Genomic DNA, 21,185 nt, shown 5'->3' with positions numbered 1-21,185 from the left:
TAAACGCTGGGGTGATCATGCTTTTGCAGTGGCTGGCCCCAGACTGTGGAACAAGCTACCTCTTGAATTAGGTTCTATTCCTGACTTCGCACTTTTTAAATCTAAGTTAAAGACTTATTTATTTAAACTGGCTTTTAACACCTAGTGGGGAGATGACATGTTCTGTTTTTACATGCTGTTTTATTTTTTATTTTTTTAAGTAAATTTTTTATTTTTTTTATATGTCTTATTTTTGTGAATTTGTGTTTTTAATGTTAAGTGCTTTGGACACCAGTCGGTGTTGTAAAGTGCTCTATAAATGAATGTTGATTGATTGAAAATGTGCAACAAAAAAATACAAATACCACACATATTAAGCAGTACAACTAAATTGGGGAGGGAGGGAGGGAGAGAGGAAGGGAGAGAAAGAGAGAGAGGGTGGACAAGGGAGGGAGAGAGAGGGAAAGAGAGAGAGGGTGGACGAGGGAGAGAAAGAGAGAGGGTGGACGAGGGAGAGAGAGAGAGAGAGGGTGGACGAGGGAGAGAAAGAGAGAGGGTGGACGAGGGAGAGAGAGAGAGAGGGTGGACGAGGGAGAGAGAGAGAGAGAGGGTGGACGAGGGAGAGAGAGAGAGGGAGAGAGAGAGAGAGAGAGGGTGGACGAGGGAGAGAGAGAGAGGGAGAGAGAGAGAGAGAGGGTGGACGAGGGAGAGGGAGAGAAAGAGAGAGGGTGGGAGAGGGAGAGAGAGAATGGTAAGAAAAGGGGAACTTATCGGGTGAACTAACCAATGTATTTCCTTAAGATATTTTGTTCCTGGTGTTCTGACCTCTGGCTAATTAATCTGATTGAGGTAGCAGGTATGCCACCACATATGCCAATCAGATAAATATGCACATGCTCTTGCAATGATTTTTAAAGCTGCAAAACAAACAAATGTCACTGAACTACCAGGGAAACTATGAATTAATTGTGCCTGTCTGGGCAAACATCATTCAAAATTTTTTTGCTTGAACTTTGGACAAGACAAACGAGGCACTACGAAATTTTAATGAGGCGGCCGCCTCTTTCTCTATGCAGGAAAAACACTGGCCTCTGTTCCAGTTTGCTTTTGAGCTAAGCTCTAATTTTATCTTGGTACTGGACAGGTAGTACGCAGAGGGTTTATCAAAGTGTTTGTCGTCTGCAGCTGTTGGAAATGTCCTTGAGGGCTGAACTGTGTGCACATGCAGGTGGTCTTTTATTTTTCCAGTATTTGTTGCTTGTGGGCCAGTACACGTGGTTTTTACATAATCAGTGTATATGTGTGTTGAAGGCAGTGTACACTCCAGAAAGGCGACAACAGGTGGAGGTAATTCAAGAAATGTCATGCATTCAGTCAATGTTCTCCACTTGCATTATGTACATTGTGTTTACGAGAGGCAGTGCGACAGGTGGAGGATTTCTAGTCTGGAGAGTCTCTGTCCCCATTGTGCCCACACAGACTGTCTTCTCTCAGTGTAGATTCTCTGTTGCTTGTATTTATTGGTTTTCTATATGTGTGGTGTGTGTGTGAGTGTTTGATTTTCATGAGGATTAAATGTGTGTGATTTATTCATACTGAACAACGATCAGTCATCAGCTAAAAACAAAATCAAATATAAAGTTGTATTTGACAACAATTGTCAAAAGTTCACTGCATATTGTTAATCTTTTTATTTCTTTGAAAATGTGTGATATTTAAAGTATTTTTTACAGCTATCATTTTTCCACACCAAAGACACAACCACATACCCCTCCCCCCAATCCAGATGGCATCCCCACAAACACACAAAAACAGTCAATAGTAAATAATAAATAACTCAAAACAATCTGTGTAATTCATTATAGTTATAACACCAACATTCTGGACCTCTAACATAAGAAATATAAAAATAATAATACTAGATAAATAAATGCATTTTTTAAAAAATATGTCTGAACAGGATATGGACATTAAAAGGATTAAGGCAGCAGCCACTACTAATTATAACATACACACGCATATATATATATATATATATATATATATATATATATATATATATATATATATATATATATATATATATATATATACACACACACACACACAGTGAGGAAAATAAGTATTTGAACACCCTGCGATTTTGCAAGTTCTCCCACTTAGAAATCATGGAGGGGTCTGAAATTTTCATCTTAGGTGCATGTCCACTGTGAGAGACATAATCTAAAAAAAAATCCAGAAATCACAATGTATGATTTTTTTTTAAATAATTTATTTGTATGTTACTGCTGCAAATAAGTATTTGATCCCCTACCAACCAGCAAGAATTCTGGCTCACACAGACCTTCATTTTTCTTTAAGAAGCCCTCTTATTCTGCACTCTCTACCTGTATTAATTGCACCTGTTTGAACTTGTTACCTGTATAAAAGACACCTGTTCGCACACTCAATCAATCACACTCCAACCTGTCCACCATAGCCAAGACCAAAGAGCTGTCTAAGGACACCAGGGACAAAACTGTAGACCTGTACAAGGCTGGGATGGAGTACAGGACAAAAGGCAAGCAGCTTGGTAGAAGACAACAACTGTTATAATTATTGATTAGAAAGTAGAAGAAACACAAGATGACTGTCAATCTCCCTCGGTCTGGGATTCCATGCAAGATCTCACTTTGTGGGGTAAGGATGATTCAGAGAAAGCTCAGAACTACACAGGAGGACCTGGTCAATGACCTGAAGAGAACTGGGACCACAGTCACAAAGATTACATTAGTAACACATGATGCTATCATGGTTTAAAATCCTGTAGGGCAGAAAGGTCCCCCTGCTCAAGCCAGCACATGTCCAGGCCCGTTTGAAGTTCACCAGTGACCATCTGGATGATCCAGAGGAGGCATGGGAGAAGGTCATGTGGTCAGATGAGACCAGAATATAGCTTTTTGGAATCATCTCCACTTACCATGTTTAGAGGATGAGAACAACCCCAAGAAAACCATCCCAACCATGAAGCATGGGGGTGGAAACATCATACTCTGGGGTGCTCTTTTGCAAAGGGGACAGGGCGACTGCACCGTATTGAAGGGAGGATGGGTGGGGTCATGTATTGCGAAACTTTGGCAAACAACCTCCTTCCCTCAGTAAGAGCATTGAAGATGGGTCATGGCTGGGTCTTCCAGCATGACAGTGACCCCAAACACACAGCCGGTGCAACTAAGGTGGGGCTCTGTAAGAAGCCTTTCAAGGTCCTGGAGTGGCCTGGCCAGTCTCCAGACCTGAACTCAATAGAAAATCTTTGGAGGGAGCTGAAACTCCAAACCTGAAAGATCTACAGACGATTTGTATGGGGGAGTGGACCAAAATCCCTGCTGCAGTGTGTGCAAACCTGGTGAAAAACTACAGGAAACGTTTGACCTCTGTAATTGCAAACAAAGGCTACTGTACCAAATATTAACATTTTTTTTAGATTATGTCTCTCACAGTGGACATGCACCTAAGATGAAAATTTCAGACCTCTCCATGATTTCTAAGTGGGAGAACTTGCAAAATCGCAGGGTGTTCAAATACTTATTTTCCTCACATTATATATATATATATATATATATATATATATATATATATATATATTCATTTATTTATATAAATTACTAATCCTCAACCAGGAGTCAAATAAAAGGCAGGATCTTGACATGAGCTATGAACAGTGACCAGGTTCTATCATATTTGTCCTCCAACCCACATACTGTATACCTAACTTTATCCAGTGCTAGTCCCAACATCACCTCTCTAATCCAGTGGACATAGGAAGGAGGGTTCTTCCCCTTCCTGTTCAGCAGTATAAGGCGGCGAACATGTAATGATGCAAAAGCAATTGCATTTTTGTGAAGGCAGGACAACTCTCATCACTGACTGCTCCAAAAATAGCTGTCAAGGGGACAGGTTGCAATGTTTTACCCAGTATGGCTGAAAGTGATTTAAAGATTAAAGACCAGAAACCATTCAAAGATGGACCTGTCCAAGGCACTTAAAGTAAGTTTTTGTATAGAATTAGGAGTAGTGAATGAGAGGAAATTCAGTACTGTACGAGGTCTATTAGAAAAGTATCCGACCTTATTATTTTTTCAAAAACCATATGGATTTGAATCACGTGTGATTACATCAGACATGCTTGAACCCTCGTGGGCATACAAGAGTTTTTTCACGCCTGTCGGTTACGTCATTCGCCTGTGGGCAGTCTTTGAGTGAGGAGTCGTCCACCCGCTCGTCGATTTTTTTCATTGTTTAGGAATGGCTCAGAGACTGTTGCTTTGTTTGATCAAATTTTTTTCAAAACTGTAAGGCACAACTGAGTGGACACCATTCAATAAATTCAGCTGGTTTTCGGTAAAAATTTTAACGGCTGATGAGAGATTTTGGTCTGGTAGTGTCGCTTTAAGGACGGTCCACGGCGCCTGACGGCGATCTGCGCTTCGAGGCGGCAGCGTCTCGCCGTTTCAAGTTGAAAACTTCCACATTTCAGGCTCTGTTGACGCAGTAAGTCGTCAGAGAACTTTCAGAAGAAGTCGGCATGAGGAGTTTATTCGGACATTCCATTGTTAACGGTCATTTTGTAATGAAAGAACGTGCGGGCAGAGTCGCATGTCGGGCTGGACCCGACCGCGGGGGGTCGCGGCAGGAAAAACACCTCCGTTGGAAATCTTAACGGGCAAGTTGGAACATGCCCAAGCTGTTAAACAATTTCTCAGTTACTCACTTGTTGAAAGCCATTAAAAGCCTCCTGAATTCTACAAATGGTTTTCAACACGGAGGTGTTTTTCCTGTCGCGGCGCACACAGATTTGCCGAGTCGTCACGGAAACGACTCGGCGAATTTGCGCGTACGTCTTTCATTAAAAAAATGTCCTTAAACAGTGGAATGTCCGCATAAATTCCTCATGCCAGCCTCTTCTGAATCTTCTCTGTTCTCTCACGATGTCCTGGGTGAATTAAGCCTTAAATTAGGATGTTTTCAGCTCGAAACAGGCCGACGACAGCGCCTGGAAGCGCTGCAGGACGTCCCGCTCCGTGGGAAGTCCTTACACCGACAGAAACACCCCATAATCTCTCATCAGCCGTTAAACTTTTCACAGAAAACCAGCTTAATTTCTCGAATAGTGTCCACTCGGATATTCCTCACAGGTCCAGAAAAAATTTTGATAAAGCAACGCGCGCCGTCTCGAGCAGCGTGTGAAACAAAGGAATTCAGCCGAGAGGGCGGGACCACATCTCACTCAAGGCCTGCCCACAGGGAAATGACGTCACCGACACACGTGAAAAAACTCACGCATGCGCACGAGGGTTCAAGCATGATTGGTGTAATCGCATGTCATTCAAATCCATATAGTTAAAAAAATAAAATAAAAGGGTCGGTTTATTATCTAAGAGACCTCGTATTTCCTTGATTAATAGCCTGTGCGTTTATTTTTCCATGTGCAGACCTGGAGCCTAGTCAAGGTAGGCTAGTATTAACAAAATGCAGCTTGCTGCCTTCTCTGGAAACAAAGACAACCGTTTTACATCTGTCATGTAGCGACTAGCTTGACGTTGTCAATATCTTATAATCAGCTTACCTTGCCATTTTACAGTAGTTTTGACCATTTGAAGCAAGATTCCTTCCTGGATGGTGGTGATTTCTTCTTCTGGAGTGGGTTTGGGATCTTTTTCTTCCTCCTCCGGCGGCTGCAGGTCAGTGATGAGGGCTTCCTCAGTGCAGATGGTTCCTGACTATTCAAAGATTTTGGATGTGACTCTTTAGATCCTTACTGGCTGTTCAGATTGGGCCGGATTTTATACACGCCTCCACACAAAACTGTCCGCACTCATCGCTGACCTGCAGCAGCCGGAAGAGGAAGAAGAAATCATTGTCCAGAATTACGTTCCCTCATGAAAGTAGTCTAAATTTTAGGGGTCCACAACTTGACTGCGAGTAAAGCCGAATCGTGACGTACGCGTGTGCAAGGGCTCACCTGTAATATTTTATGGCAATTTTTTTCCCAAAGGCGAAGAAGTCGATCTACTAACATTGTACTTCCTCTGCTTCATTTAATGATAAGAATTAATTTTAAACTGTGCATACCTTTTTTCTTTTTTCGTGTTGCTTTTTTCTTTACATGGTTTATGGGCATGCTCTACTTCTTCTGTTTTTTTCTGGGGACATTTCAGCACCACACACAGGGCTGGCATATGTAAAACAACGTTAAACGAAGCTTTGACGGATAGAATTTGCCTCGAACATTTTTTGTAAATGAATTATTCGAGTTACTCGACTAATCGTTTCAGCCCTAGTGGTTCATGTTAGTTTAACAGTGTTGTTAGTGTTATTGATTTTTTTTTTTTTTTTTGTAGTTCAAATGGTTTAGTCAGTTTAGTTAAGTGTCATGTTGCTGTTAACCATGAGTGAGAAGTGTACTGGTTTTGATGTCTTTCGCCACCGTGTCTCTTTGTGAGTGTGTAAAAATAAAAGCATCTGCTTGTGACAGAATGTAGAAAAGACAGAAAGCTCTGCGTGTGTTCATGCGTGTGTATAACTTTGAGCACAGAAAAACTGGGGAGAGTTGACATTTGCCGTTTGCTATGCTTGCGTATTTTAGGTCAAGGATGAAAGCTGCCAAAATGGAACGTTGATAGGGCAAATATTTTTGGAGAAAGTACGAATATTAGCAAACAACACTGAGCAGTGGACATTGATATTACATTCTAGACTCACATGTCATTCCAGGATATAATGGTAAGTACATTAAAATAAATGGATGACAAAAGAAAGTGAAAACACTTATTTCCATTGGTCCATTTAAAAATCAAATGACAAAATAGAAGTAATAATAATACTAATAGTGATAATAATAATAGTGTGTATGTGATAACAAGAACCTAAACAATTTCTAAATACATTAAGACAGTAAATTAACATAAAAAAATTACTTAATTAACAGGAAATAAGAGTTGCATTCGTCTTCTAAAGACTGTTGAGGTCTGAAGTTCTAAAAACATTCTGGACTCACATACCATTCCAACTCATTATTGAAACTTTACATAATTTATTACCACCCTTAAAACATGTCAGCTACCTATTTTATAAACACTACCCAATCTAGAGCCTGTGGAACCCCACAGGCAACACGCTAGTTGTCATTGTTATTATTTATTTATTTATTTATTTATTTATTTATTATTATTGGGCACTCAGAGTGCAACGTCCACACCTTAAATGTTTGGCACTTAATTATGCAAATTAAGATGGATTTGGTGGTAGTTTACTATATGGTACCGTGTGGTGTTTACATTTGATCAGTTCTGTCCAAAAGTGAACCACTTTATCTCTGATTGACACATAACCCTTCCACCATGTTTGATCCATATTAGCTGAATTAAACGATTATGACCTTGAGTTTCACCTTTCAAGGTCACCCAGGGTCAAAGGTCATGTGGATAATAGAAAGTGATATGGCTTCATATTAATGTTTAATAGTCATAATAAGTTTGTCTTAAGTTCCGGGGAATAGCCATTCTAGACATCTCTGTACAATATAAGAAGTAAATCCTCTTCAGGTCCTGAAGCCCATCAGTGCTAATGCTTCCTCAGATACCGTAGCATGAAGCAGATGAGTCTGTGGATTTGTTCTTGCTGCCAGTTGAAATCAGATTTTTAGCATATCCAGATTATATCTAGCTTGATTTCAGTCTGAACAGCAAAAAAAAAAAAAAAAAAAACAGATTTTCCAAAGCGGATTCAAACCACATACAGATGTGGTTTGAAATGCAATTTAAATCACATTTTTGCAAACTGTTTCAAGCTGAGCATCTTGGCTGCTCAAATTCTGTTTGAGCCATTGAGTTTTTGAAGAAAATGGTCAAAAACAACAGGGGATGTTCCAAATTTTCCATTTGCTAGCAAATAATGATAGGACTGCATACTGGATTGGCAAACATGATCAGACTTTATCTTGTTGAATCGCTTTCAGAAGACTGACTTGATATTAAAGATATCAAAAGCTAATCCCGAAACATATCATGGCTGAAATTTTGACATTTGTGACAAACTTTGGTAGAGGAGAACAGCTCACAATGCAACATGGATTAATAATGTCATAGTCATAGGTTGGTAATGAGTGTGTATATATATATATATATATATATATATATATATATATATATATATATATATATATATATATATATATAATATGGGGTGGGCGTTTATAACCTTTGTTTCTGTTCACCCCCTTTTTTGGTCACACATGTCACTGTGGAATTGTCTTGTGTATCAGTTTTTTGTTGTTGTTGAGTTTGTGTGCCAAATAAATAAATTCAATTCAAATTCAATTCAATTCAGATAATGTCATAGTCGCCTCTTAAATCCTGCAGGTTCTGAGACTATGCAGTGGGATGTATTTTAGTGAGTCTGTATTTATCAGTGAGGTAAGAGAAGAAAAATGCAGAACGACTAACAGCTGAAGTGGATCAGTGTAAACACAAAGAGCCTTAACAGAGTTTAGACAAACAAACTTTCAGCATGTAATGAAGTGAAGTCTTTTCCTTCATATGCTGTTGCATATGATTAAATGTGAAGGATAATGTACATTAATATTATAAGATCAGGTAAAGGTGGGAAACTGTGCCAAAATTCACATTGAATGGCATGGAATTCAAAGTTTACGTTCTCAGATTTATTTATTTATTTTTTGGTATGTGTAACAGTCAAGAATGAATAGCCCTAAATTATTTTTTTCAGTTACATAAATAAATGAAAAGCAGAAAATCCTCACAAGCTTGTCAAAGCTATGACCAGCTGATATTTGGCAGTTTTCACATGATGAATTTCTCAGTAATTTAGTCATTTGATTGTCAGTTGTGTCTGTGGTTTTAAACATGTCGCTGACAATCTGAGTCGTAAATTCACTGATATTTTTAATGTCAGTGCATGTGTGTGTGTGAAAAGGAAAGTAGGGCGTCTTTTACTTGTGTTATTTCTTTATTGGTCAGTTAGTAGTGTACGTGTCTGTGCAGTACTGGGGGATCTCCGGGACACCTGATGGAAACTTTGGGTAGAAGGTTACAGCTGCTTTTTAGCTAAAAGGAGGGGGATAGGGGGAGATCCCTCTTCCCATCCCAATTTGGATCTGTTCCCCCTCCCTTCCTTTTCCTCTGGGTATCCCCTCACACTGACTCACACACCCCCATCTCTGACCGAGTCATTTGCTGCCACATCGCTGTTCAACTCCAAGCTTCTTTGCTCCTTATGTGATGACGCACTGTTCAGCAGAGATCAAGCTGGTGTGTTTGCACACCATCACTGGTCTGGTCAGAGGGCTGAGGAGTCGCCTGAAGGCCCTCCGACACCTTCTGCTTGGATGGACAGCCACCACCAGCCGACTCAAAGCTTCCATAGGTCCACTGTGGTGTTTCAGAGTCCACAGGAACAACCGGGACTGTTTACCGAGAAGAGCCGAGGGATGATGTTGGGCTGTTGGGGACCAGCCCAATCCAGTATACCTGTGAGTACTTTCTACGGTGTGACAGTGGCTACAGGGAGCTGGTTAAAAATGGACTCAGTCACTTCTTCGTGTGTGTGTTAGTTATTGTACAATAACTCTACAAGATGGAAAATTATGAGTTAACATATGTGAAATTGGGGCAGGGGTGGTGGCCAAGTGGTTAATGCGCTTGGTTGCAGTGCAGAAGGTTCCGGGTTCAAATCCCACCCCTGCCATATTTCTCCATGTAATGTGGAGTTACGTCAGTAAGGGCATCCGGCGTAAAACTTGTGCCAGTTCAACATGCAGATCCACGTTGAATTTGCTATGGCGACCCTGAGTGCAAAAACAAGGGAGCAGCCGAAGGGACTTACTTATGTGAAATTGAACAATATGGGTGGTAATTTTAAAACATTGCTGATGAATTGTCAGTGGGTTCACATTGCAACAACCTCATTCAATCTTATTGTCAAAATTGAGGGTTTCATAGGAAATGTGTCCAAGCACACAGAAGTGTTCCTCAATTACAGTGTGTGTGTGTGTGTGTGTTTCACTGTAAGTAATGTATTCTAAAAATCGCAGATAGATTTTCCCTCATTTTCTAATTTCAGCTTAAAAAATATTAAATGAATATATTTTGTTTTCCTTTGACAGTCAAGTGTTGGAAACATTCAGTTAATTTCACTTAGCCACAGTAATCACATGGTCCCTAGAGTTTCAAAGTAATGCTAAAATTATTTATATGTTGAACATCTGCTGTCAACTTAAAAGGATAGCTGCAGTATGCATGTTGTTAATTTGTAATTTTATTTTTCTCATAATGGTTATTTAATTTAAATATTCACAAGTGAAAACTATTAAAAGAAAACTTTAAAAGCAAGAACATTTTATTTAGGACCATATTTTAGTACAGATTAATTTACAGTTCTGTACAAATGTTTTAGACCCATTAAATACGAGGTCTGTGAGAAAAGAATCCGACCTTTTTATTTTATGCAAAAAATATATGGATTTGAGTCATATGTTTTTACGTCAGCCAAGCTTGAACCTTCGTGCGCATGCGTGAGTTTTTCCACGCCTGTCGGTTGCGTCATTCGCCTGTGGGCAGGTTTTGAGTGAGCACTGCTCCACCCCTCTTGTCGTTGTTTCATTGCGAGGAAATGGCGGAATGATTTGGGCTTTTTTTCCATCAGAATTTTTTCAGAAACTGTTAGAGACAGACAGCTGGAAACCATTCGAAAAATTTATCTGGCTTTCGGTGAAAATTTTACGGGCTTCACAGAGAATAAGGAGTGTTACTACAGCTTTAAGGACTGCCCACAATGGCGCACGGTGCGCCGCACTCCGAGCCGCCATCGAGAGGCAGAAACCACCACATCATTTCTAAACGGATCGCTGTGTGGAGCCGGGACCATCGTGTGCAATTTCTCTGGTTATCACAAGAGCTGGACATCAGCCATTTTCCGGCAGATTTCACTTTTAACAAGAGATTTTGTCATGGAAAGCCGCGCGGAGGCTTCGCGCGTCACGACCGATTCGCTGATGAAGCGAGACAAAGGAACACCTCCGTTTCGGAGTGTTAAAGGATAAGTTGGGACAAGCCTATCTCGGCTTTCAGTGCTTACCAGTGAGTATAAGTAACACTCCTTATTCTCTGTGAAGCCAGTAAAATTTTCACCGAAAGCCAGATAAATTTTTCGAATGGTTTCCAGCTGCCTGTCTCTAACAGTTTCTGAAAAAATTCTGATGGAAAAAAAGCCCAAATCATTCCGCCATTTCCTCGTAATGAAACGACGACGAGAGGGGTGGAGCAGTGCTCACTTAAAGCCTGCCCACAGGCGAATGACGCAACCGACAGGCGTGGAAAAACTCACGCATGCGCACGAAGGTTCAAGCTTGGCTGACGTAAAAACGTATGAATCAAATCCATATATTTTTTGCATAAAATAAAAAAGGTCGGATTCTTTTCTCAGACCTCGTATGCTGAAAACTTTGAAAATAATCGAAAAGCTACTAAATATATTTATATTTTGTATTTATGATTAATATTTCTGATTAAGATATGTGGCCCTTTCAAAATAATTTCTTCTAGGTGTGCTTGTACAGTATCTGAGAGAATTAAGTTGAAGTTCAATTTCTGCAATTATTTTATTACTGAATTATCATCAGCAACTGTCTTTACTGCTGTCTGCATTACCAGGCAGTGCTTTTACAAAAGAACGATTGATTGGATTATTTATTGAAATGGGGAACAAAATTACAATTTTTGGTGCATTAGGACTATTTGCACATTTCACATTGACTACTATACTACATTTTTGTCAAACTTTGCGAGTGTCTTTGCACAGATTTTTATTTTATAATAAATGTTCATACAAGTAGCTAAATTTGTACATAATAGTGGATATAAAATAAAATTCCAATATTCAATAGCAACAGATAAGTGGCATAAGAAATGCTTTGAAATTACCAAATACATCCACACCAGCGACCCCAGGAGTAATTGAAGAGCAGAGGAAAAACAAATGCAGCGGTACATATGTGGTGGACATGTTATGGAAGTATTTGTACAGACTTATAGGCATCAAGCAGAAAACAGGACTAAAGTACCCAAGAGCTCCCTTAGCAGGTCTGCATCAACAGCAAATCCTAAAGCACTGCTGCCACATAATCCACTTCTTCTCTGTCCATCTGTGCTCTCAGTATGCTTCAGCCAGTCTTAATTTAGCCACAATATGACAAATTACTGGCTCCATCATCATGCTCAACCCTATGGATAATATTCCATGCTTCAAACCAACACTCTTAATTGTGCATAATCAAATCTCCATGAAAAAGTCCTCTCTTAATTTCCAAAAATGTGTGCGGTGTTTGTGCTAATTTGATGTGATTGTTCTAATGTGTTTGAGGTGGCCTGGTGCTCATGATGAAATCTCTTAATCAGATCTGTTGGTGGACAGATGAGGTGAAGTGTTGCAGGGTTGCTGTGCTGCATCCACTCCAGCGGTGAAAGTGTGTTATCTCTTTATTTGTTTACTTCTTTAACTGAATTTCTTAATTAAGTTAACTTGAGGGGAAATTCACAACCCCAAACGTCTCTTCCAAAGCTACGTAAATGTAGCTTCAGAGTGACTAAAATGAAAAGGTATTGGTAAAATTTATGTCCAGGACTTCCTGGTAAATTCACCAAAGGATAATTAACTAATCTGAAAATAATGAAGACTAATACACAACAATCAGTTGGTTAACTGATTAATCAAAACTACAAAAATAATCTTTAGCTGCAGCCTGGTTGGCTGGTTAGTTAGGTTCTCATTAAGTCACATTTAAGGCTTGTCTGTATTTATCAATTATAGCAGCAGGTTTTTCTGGTTCACAACATGCAGATGCCAGAAAAGTCACCGAAACTGTAGGTCCACCCTTTGATGTTGGAATGAATTGCTAGAAGATGGTGGTATGAGAATAAATGCGAGCTAAATATAGAAACATCAGGCGGTAACTCCCAACAGTCAAGTCCAAATGATTAATCTTATATACTGCAGGGTTTAATATATTTAATTGAAGATGAAGACTTTGCGCATTCGCCTACATTCTTTTATGCTCAGGTGCCCAAATTCTTTCTTTTGAGGGCCATAAATGAATCTGCATGGATTGCCACAAGCTCTGATCTAAAATATACTGTGTTAAAGCAAAACGGTGGCCCAGTGCTACCACTCATGCCTCACAGCAAGATAGTCTAGCGTTCAAAGACCACCCATACATCATCTTCCTTGCCCATGTGAATTTGTGTCAGGAAAGGCATCCATGGTAAAATGCCGCCAAATCAACTCCTGTGGTGAACAGAAAGAAAATATGAGAAAAAAAGACTCACACACATAATAAAATTATTACATGTTGCACGAACACTCTAATTCTTAAATGCCGCTTATCCAGGTCGCAGTGACAGTAGACCAAGCAGCTCTTCCCACACGTCCCTATCCCCAGCCAAATCCTCTAACTCTTCATGTGGGTTCCCGAGGCGTTCCCAAGCCAGTTGGGAGATATAATCCCACCAGCATGCTGGAGGAATTATATTTTAAATAAAATATCATTTAATAAAAACACCATGTTCAATATTCTTAATAGGAATTTATTATTTACACCAGACCATAACAAAGGGAGTATGGGACAAATGTGACCCATGGGCCCCAAATTGGGTAGTAATGTTTTAAAATAGTGCAAGAGAAGGCCTTCTTGTCGATATGTTAGGTAGTTTCCAAAGAAGGATTTGTGAATGTTTGGACGGTGCTGGATCAATTTACTTTCAGCTTCTCCCTCTTTGATCAGGATTGCCACAGCAGATCTGACATGGATCTGCATTTTGATTCAGCAGTTCTACTCTGAATGCTGTTCCTGTTGAAACTCCACATATGGGCATGGGTGGTCTCGAACAGGGAACCTTTTGATCTTGGCCACCACATTACTGAGACAGTTCCAGATAATGTCAGGACAAAGAGAAGGACCCAGGATTATTTACTTTCTGGTTTTTAGCTAAATTCTTCAAAAACTGTTAAACCAAACTATTAAATTGTGGAGTTGATTTGTTTAACGGGGCTGATCTATGAGTCCCCATCCTTCCCCATCATTCAGAAGGATCATTCTGTAAATTGCTGGAATGATTTAGCTGAACCTTGGTGCAGAAGCAGGGCTTGTTTCAAATATTTTTTTTTTCTTTTTTTTTTATACATTTTGTGCCTGTCCCAGTGCAGTTACTGTGCCCCCAGGGCTATACAATTAATCACATCTCAGTTGTAGATGCAATATCTGACACTGATTATATAATCTTTAAAAGTTGCAATTTAAATGAGCAATCACATATTTCTGACATCCACATCCCGGACTTTACCTGGATCCATATTCCACAACACAATGCAATAATTGCATACTGGTCCAGAAAGGTCCGACTGATCAAGATGTTACTTTTACAAGACACACTTTGTTATTGGGTGTCTGTTGGATTTGGACAGAGATCATGTGGTGGACAGACAGTTTCAACATGGATACCGATCTATTTCAGTGTCAATCATGGTGGAACAGTGTAGTTACATGATGTTGGAGGTGTGGCGATCAGATTCGTTTGAATTTTTTATTTTTTTAGGCGAATGTAAAAGGTGTAACTATATGGCTGCAAACATTCCTCACTCAAATGCCACATATTGATGAGTATTTAACTCCACCTCCCCATATAAGCCCTGTGTCGACAGAATAAATGATGCAATAAGGAATTTATCAATTACATTGCATGCGTGACATGACCTCCAGGTGTGTTTGGATGTTTATAGCTGTACCACGGACTATTTTTATACATCACAAGTGCAGTGTGACCTTTCCATCAAATCATTGCAGCGCTGTGTATGTCTGGTTTTTAACTTTGTATTGGTCAAATGTGATTTATCCATAAGCTTCTTCTGAAGTAAAATTTGGTCAGTAGATATGTGATGCCTGCCATTTTGCAGTGTGTATTTCTGAAAGAGGCTTTTTTGTAATTTAGAAGCATTGTGGTGTGATCTGTGTGACAAAGAAGAGTGATGCCAATCTGTCCCATACAGAGATGTACACTAGTCTTTATGAACTGGCATGAGATCGGTACACGCTGTTAGTTTTCAGTTTTGTTGTCACAGTCGGCTTTGGGTGATAAAAGGTGCATACTCCTTGTGTATGTATGTGTTTTTGTACTGTACAGTCAAAGCACAGGTGGAGGTTTTACAGTTTTTTATCATGTGATTATGAGGTGCTACATGAGCGTCTTGTTGCATCTGCTCTGTTCCTCCATCTGTGTTCTGACTCACGCGCGCACACACACACACATTTGAAATGTCAACATTCTGAAACTTCTCAGCTTTTCAAGCGTTTCACAATCTATTCTTGCCAACAATCAGCAGCAGGTCGCAGCATCCTCACACTGCTGCTTTTGTTTATAAGCTTACTTCACTGATCTGCACTGCTGTAGTACCTACACAGCCTGAATGCCAGATCTGAACTGCATAAGGACGCATGAAGTTTAGTGTTTGTGACATTCAGGGCAAACTGTATTTTTTTGCACGATCAGGACAAAGAAGATTGAACTGATACCTCATATGGCAACACACTTCAGTCTTGGTCTATAAGAGAAAGAAATGTGTAAAATAAGGGTGAGAAGTGAGAATGTTTCAAGTTAACATGAAAAAAGTCAAGAAAGCAGTAGGAAATGAAGAATAAAGGGAGGGAGAGAGATTTCTTGTGGGGGGGGGGGGGGCGGTGGAGAGAAAGTGACTAGGATAAGCAGAAGCTGCCGCTGCCTCCATTCTGTAGCTGAGTAGATGATGCATAGAGGCATGCTGGCGCCACAGAGTCTCAGTCTCTGTAGGAACTACAGGAGCCATAATGCATTGGGACATCCAACAACAAACAGGGCACCCTCTTGGGAACTGCAGGTATGGATAGAAGTGTAACGGAAGAGGTAGATGTAAAAAATACAGGAGGATGAACAGGAGGAAGATAGGGAGTACAGAGGCTGATGGGAGAGGAGCTAGAAGATGAGGCAGGAATGAAGAAGAAAAGGTAAAGATGCTGTATTGATCTGTGTGTTTGTTAGCCTGTTTGGTTTATAGCAGTATATGACAAGATAAAGCTGTAGCTCACCAAGTTTGAAAGAGGTATGATAAATAGAGACGAGTGGCATCACTGAGGACATAGGCAGTGCTCTAAGTAGTAGTCTTCTGGATTTCTTCTACTTTTGCATATTTCTAATGCTCAACTGCTTCAGATGCTCACCGTGTTTAATGTAAAACAAGGACAGCATGTGTACATTGAAAACCATATTCAGATTATTTTATTTATTTTTAAAGTTAAAAAAATGATAGAACACAAACTGACCCGGCGTGTAAAAGTAATTGTTTTTCTAAGATTCATGAGTTTCAGCAATACAAACTGCAACCAGAGACAACTGTCAATGTAATGCCCGACTATTGTAACACTGTACAATAATTTTGGCAGTGTTTTCTTTGAAATCTGTGCTTAAATCAGTAACATTGGCTTGTTTTCAATAATTTTGTTTTTTCATAGCCACTCAGGGATGGACTGAATGCCTGTCCAACTGTGCTCTAGCTTTTTATTTTATTTTTCTTTCCAAAATATTTTGGTAGTGAGCAGATTTCCTATGTTAGTTTAATCTAATTAAACCCAACCGTCATACAAATTTGGTTGATTGCTGAAGTAAAGGGACAATAATTCAAATAGGGCCAGCTCGTGTTAAAATATTTGATCAAGAATATCTAACAGAATTTAAAATTGTATTTTGTGTTCACTTGTTTTTTTTTTTTTTTTTTTTTTTTTTTTTTTTTTTTTTTTTGTATGTGGTGTTGTTTTAAAATTAATGTCCAATAATAATCAGGTTCACATGTACAGTTAAACAATTTTCATAAATTTGACTTTCTCTGTGGGGGGGGACAACATAAGCCCATCAGGCCAAATTAACTATTTGGTACATTCTTAAAAAAATTAAAAAAAACAACAGGAATGCACTGGTGAACTAAACACCAAAAGGCCTGGGGTACTAGGCAGACAACTAATGTGGACAATCAAGCTTCTCTCTGGTGTCCAAAAACTGTTGGCCACTGTTGCTAAATGGTGGCAGTTTCAGTTAGCCTCATGAGAAGTTGATTAGCTGCACAGTGATTCAGAAGAAAAATGCAAATATACACAAGTGCAAATTCAAAACAACATTCAATATAGCTCATAAACATTAATATACACTGCTATATTAAAAAAAAAACAGCAATACAGCTTAGACACATCTATTCTGATTCCAGTTCACACTGGTCTATAGGCTTCTTTGCACCATACTCAAGACCAGGGTTCTAGCCAGGACCATTTTAGTGCCGGGTAATTTACGTTATCAAGGATCACCGCCAGGTGTCCGGGGGGGGGGGTGCTCCTGAAGCTATAGGGCTTTATACCTCTAATGGCCCAGTCACACGGCACTTAATGAAGTGCAACGAAGCCCTGACGAAACAAGAAATCTAGACTTTCGTTGACTTTCATTGGCATCATTTAACCTTCGCGCAGCTTCGTTCGAAAAATTTGAATGAAGAGGTTTCATTTTGCTGTCATTACCTCCGCCAAGGAGGTTATGTTTTCGGTCGCGTTTGTTTGTTTGTTTGTCTGTCTGTCAGCAGGATAACTCAAAACGTTTTGAATGGATTTTGATGAAATTTTGTGGAGTGGTTGGAAATGACAAGAGGAACAAGTGATTAAATTTTAGTGGTGATCCGGATCACGATGCTAATGCGTTAGCATGTTTATGGCATTTTCAGTGTTAAAAGTTAGCATTAAGCAGTTGCAGCTGTCATCACGTTCGGGTGCATTTGTTTTCAAATTGTAATATTTCTTAAATTTATTTTTGTTGAAATTTTGTGGTGTGGTTGGAAATGACAAGAGGAACAAGTGATTAAATTTTAGTGGTGATCCGGATCCCGATCCGGATCCCGATGCTAATGCGTTAGCATGTCTATGGCATTTTCAATGTTAAAAGTTAGCATTAAGCAGTTGCAGCTGTCATCACGTTTGGGTGCATTTGTTTTCAAATTGTAATATTTCTTAAACTTATTTTTGTTTATATATTAATAATCTAATGATTATTATATACAGTTTTAGAGAAAGAGACAAAAAGAAATAGATCACTGTGCCAAGGAGGGAATCTCTTTAGGGTCAGTGATCCTATGGCCTTGTTTAGAGAAGTGTTTCATAAATGTTAAAAAATTCATATATTTGCAGTTTAGTTGAATAATAAATTTAATTTTGTCTCTTATTTGTTTTTGTCTATAAGCACATGCAATATCAATATCAGTGCTCAGATGACAGTAGCTTCTGGGAAAGGTGCAAGTTGCAATAAACTGTGATGCCAAGTGCTAAGGATACATGCTATCCAGTCACAGCAGATGAAACTTTTTTTACTACTGAGCAAACATCATTGTTAGACTTTTTTAGGTTCAGTGATTCCACGGCATGTAGATGTTATGGCGTCAGTGACCCCATGGCCTTGGCGGAGGTTTGCACTCTGAGTGCTTCTAGTTCTTCATGTTTTTTAATAGTTTCTTTAGGTTTTGTAACGTTATTGTTTAATTTGACTTCGTTCGAGCAGCTGAGTGTTTTCACACAGTGCAGAAGCCGGTTTGTGAGTGCTGAGGCTGCTGCTGCGTTCATGTACCGTCGGAAATTACAAGGCAAACTCAGCCTGTTTGCTTGGATTTTTTTATCTGGGTGGAGAGTCAGGTTCAATGCGCTCGGGCACCTTATATAGGGAAGAATTAATCTTTTGTGTGGATAAAATTAATTATTTTGCCACAAGCAGTTGCTGAATTTGAAACAACAAAAAAGTTGTGTAATTTCCAATGGTACTTGAATGCAGCATTAGCGGCGGCAGCAGCTGCTGCGTGTGCTTATTATTTTTTATTAAATATAACAATATGAGTGTAGGAATGACAATCCAGCTCTTCTGTACATGTGGCAAGGGGTAGATAATTTAAAAGATTATATAAAGAGCTGTTCTGGAAGGCAGAATTCACGTTGTGGATTAGCTGCAGCTGGTAGAAATAACCGCACATGGGGAGTCAATGCGCAGTGTTCACACGCATTGATCAGTTTACTGCTCTGATATATTCAATCACCTTTACACTTATATTTATTCCCCCTTTTGACAGTTTTCTGTTATAAATCAATATATATGGCTTAGTAATGTAATACGGTGATACAGCAGTGACCACGACACACCCGAGGTTTTTTTTTTGTTTTTTTTTTTTTTTTAATTGGAGTAAGACGGAGCGCGCAGCGTGTCATCAGACAGTGAGGGTTCTGATGATGAAGGAGATGATCCCTCTTTTGTTCTGGATGAGGAACCAAAGCAGGTGGGTCCACCAACGTGTACACAGATCTCCACAGGTTCTGTTTGCAGTTTCTCCATGACTCACGTGCTATGAGCGCTGTTCCAACACAGAGTCCTGGAACTCAGAGATGCAGACACACATTGCTCCAGCTGTGGCTCCAGGCACGTTTCGGTTAAAGCGTTGAGATCGTTAGCTTTGGTTTTGATAAGTTCCTCTTTCGTCCCTTTTGCACACTTGCTTCGCAAGCTGTTTGGTGGTAAAACTCTTTCGTCCACCTTTTCTCAACGAATAGTAATGTTTTTACTTTTTCCCTTCGTTCAGGAATTGTTGTGTGCCATGTGACTGGGCCATAAAACAGTATTGGAAAGCCTGTTTTAACTAATTTAGTGCTTTTAGATGCATTGAAAGCAAGAATAATAGACAAAAGTTGACATTTATGTTGTAATATTTGTAATATCAAAGTTCTTTTTTGCATGTTTCTGTCAAAGTCTAACTTAATAAAATAATGTTGAAAAGGCTAAAAACACATTAATATTTAAAACTTCAGATGTGACGTTAATTTAAATAACTTGTCCGAAATTAGTTTGGTTCAAATTTTAATGATAAGTTAAAACTGTATGCCTTTGGATGACTTGAGTGATATTGCCAGCGTACCAGTATGGGGTCAAAAGAAATTAGCTTTTTTCTGTTCTGTCACCAGTTCTCCTTTGCCTGCAGAGGATAGAGCGGTTTCTTCTGGAACCAGCTCTCCTCTGTTTGCAGAGAATAGAACTGCACATCTACTATAAAACATTTAACAGGTAGGTACTCAACTGATTTTAAACTTAATAAATGTTTGTAACTGTAAAGCTTTGTTCACCACGCCTCCAAAAATATGTTTGCTGTCTAAAAATTATCGGACCAAAACTTATCGGAAGATAATTGGTCTGATTATGTTTTTCAAAGTTATCTGAAAAGCTAATCCGATAATCAAAACATTATCTTCGATAATTAGTGGTTAGTGGATTAGCGGAACTGTGCCCACCACCGGTGGATACAATGAATTATTTTACCAAAAATAAAATGAAAACCACGCTCCTGCCACAAGCAACTGCTAATTTGAAACAACAAAAAAGTTGTGTAATTTAAGATGATACTTGAACGCGGTGGCAGCAACAGCAGCAGCGATCGCCTCCTGCGTGTGCTTATTATTTTTTATTAAATATAACAATATGAGTGTAGGAATGACAATCCAGCTAGAGCTGCCACAAATGACTATTTTGATAGTTGACTAGTCAACGATTATTTTTGCGAGTAGTCGACTTGTCGGATCATACGTAAATTGCAGCCTATCGCATTTTATCGATATCAGTACCATTATCGATTCCACTTATCAGTCCGATTCCTTATCGATTCCCTTATCGATACCTCCTGTGAATTTTCTGTGTGCTACAAGTAGGCTTTATGCCTCGTTCACACGGCAGGATTTTAAAATTATCTGTAGGTTTACAAAACCTAAGAGACCACACACGTGGAGAAAAAAATCATAGATCTGACAGGTTTGGTCGTACAGTGTGTGGTGTTAAGCCACACGGTAAAAACACCACGACCACACACGAACAGATTTCACACATGAACATTTCCAACTCAGACAGGAAATCTTGCGAAATGTCTCAAGATTAAACGTGACTTCAGAGTAAACAGACAGAGATAGTTTGTGGACTATTTACAACAGAGGAAAAAAAAGTGATACAAAAAGAAAAAGAAAAGGCATTCTTTAAAGGAATGACGACAGTGTGACCACCGGGCATTCTGGT

The 21,185-nt window shown here is 39.3% G+C and overlaps 1 protein-coding gene across 5 annotated transcripts in view; it reads left to right on the top strand.

Moving 5' to 3' along the window:
• The window catches only part of LOC117508307 (ribosomal protein S6 kinase alpha-3), a 166,082-nt gene that overhangs the window by 100,071 nt on the left and 44,826 nt on the right, over positions 1-21,185 (top strand). Inside the window, exon 1 of one of the 5 annotated variants that reach the window (XM_034168053.1) lies at positions 15,803-15,939. The exons of 3 other annotated variants lie outside the window; for them this stretch is intronic. In XM_034168053.1, coding sequence (XP_034023944.1) covers positions 15,826-15,939 — 114 coding nt within the window. In that variant the 5' untranslated portion in view covers positions 15,803-15,825. One more of the 5 variants, XM_034168059.1, reaches the window with a different exon arrangement.

Source organism: Thalassophryne amazonica, chromosome 1 (assembly GCF_902500255.1).
Source record: "Thalassophryne amazonica chromosome 1, fThaAma1.1, whole genome shotgun sequence".
NCBI lineage: Eukaryota > Metazoa > Chordata > Actinopteri > Batrachoidiformes > Batrachoididae > Thalassophryne > Thalassophryne amazonica.
The sequence above is the reverse complement of the archived record's forward strand: the minus strand, read 5'-3'. Positions and strand labels throughout refer to the sequence as shown.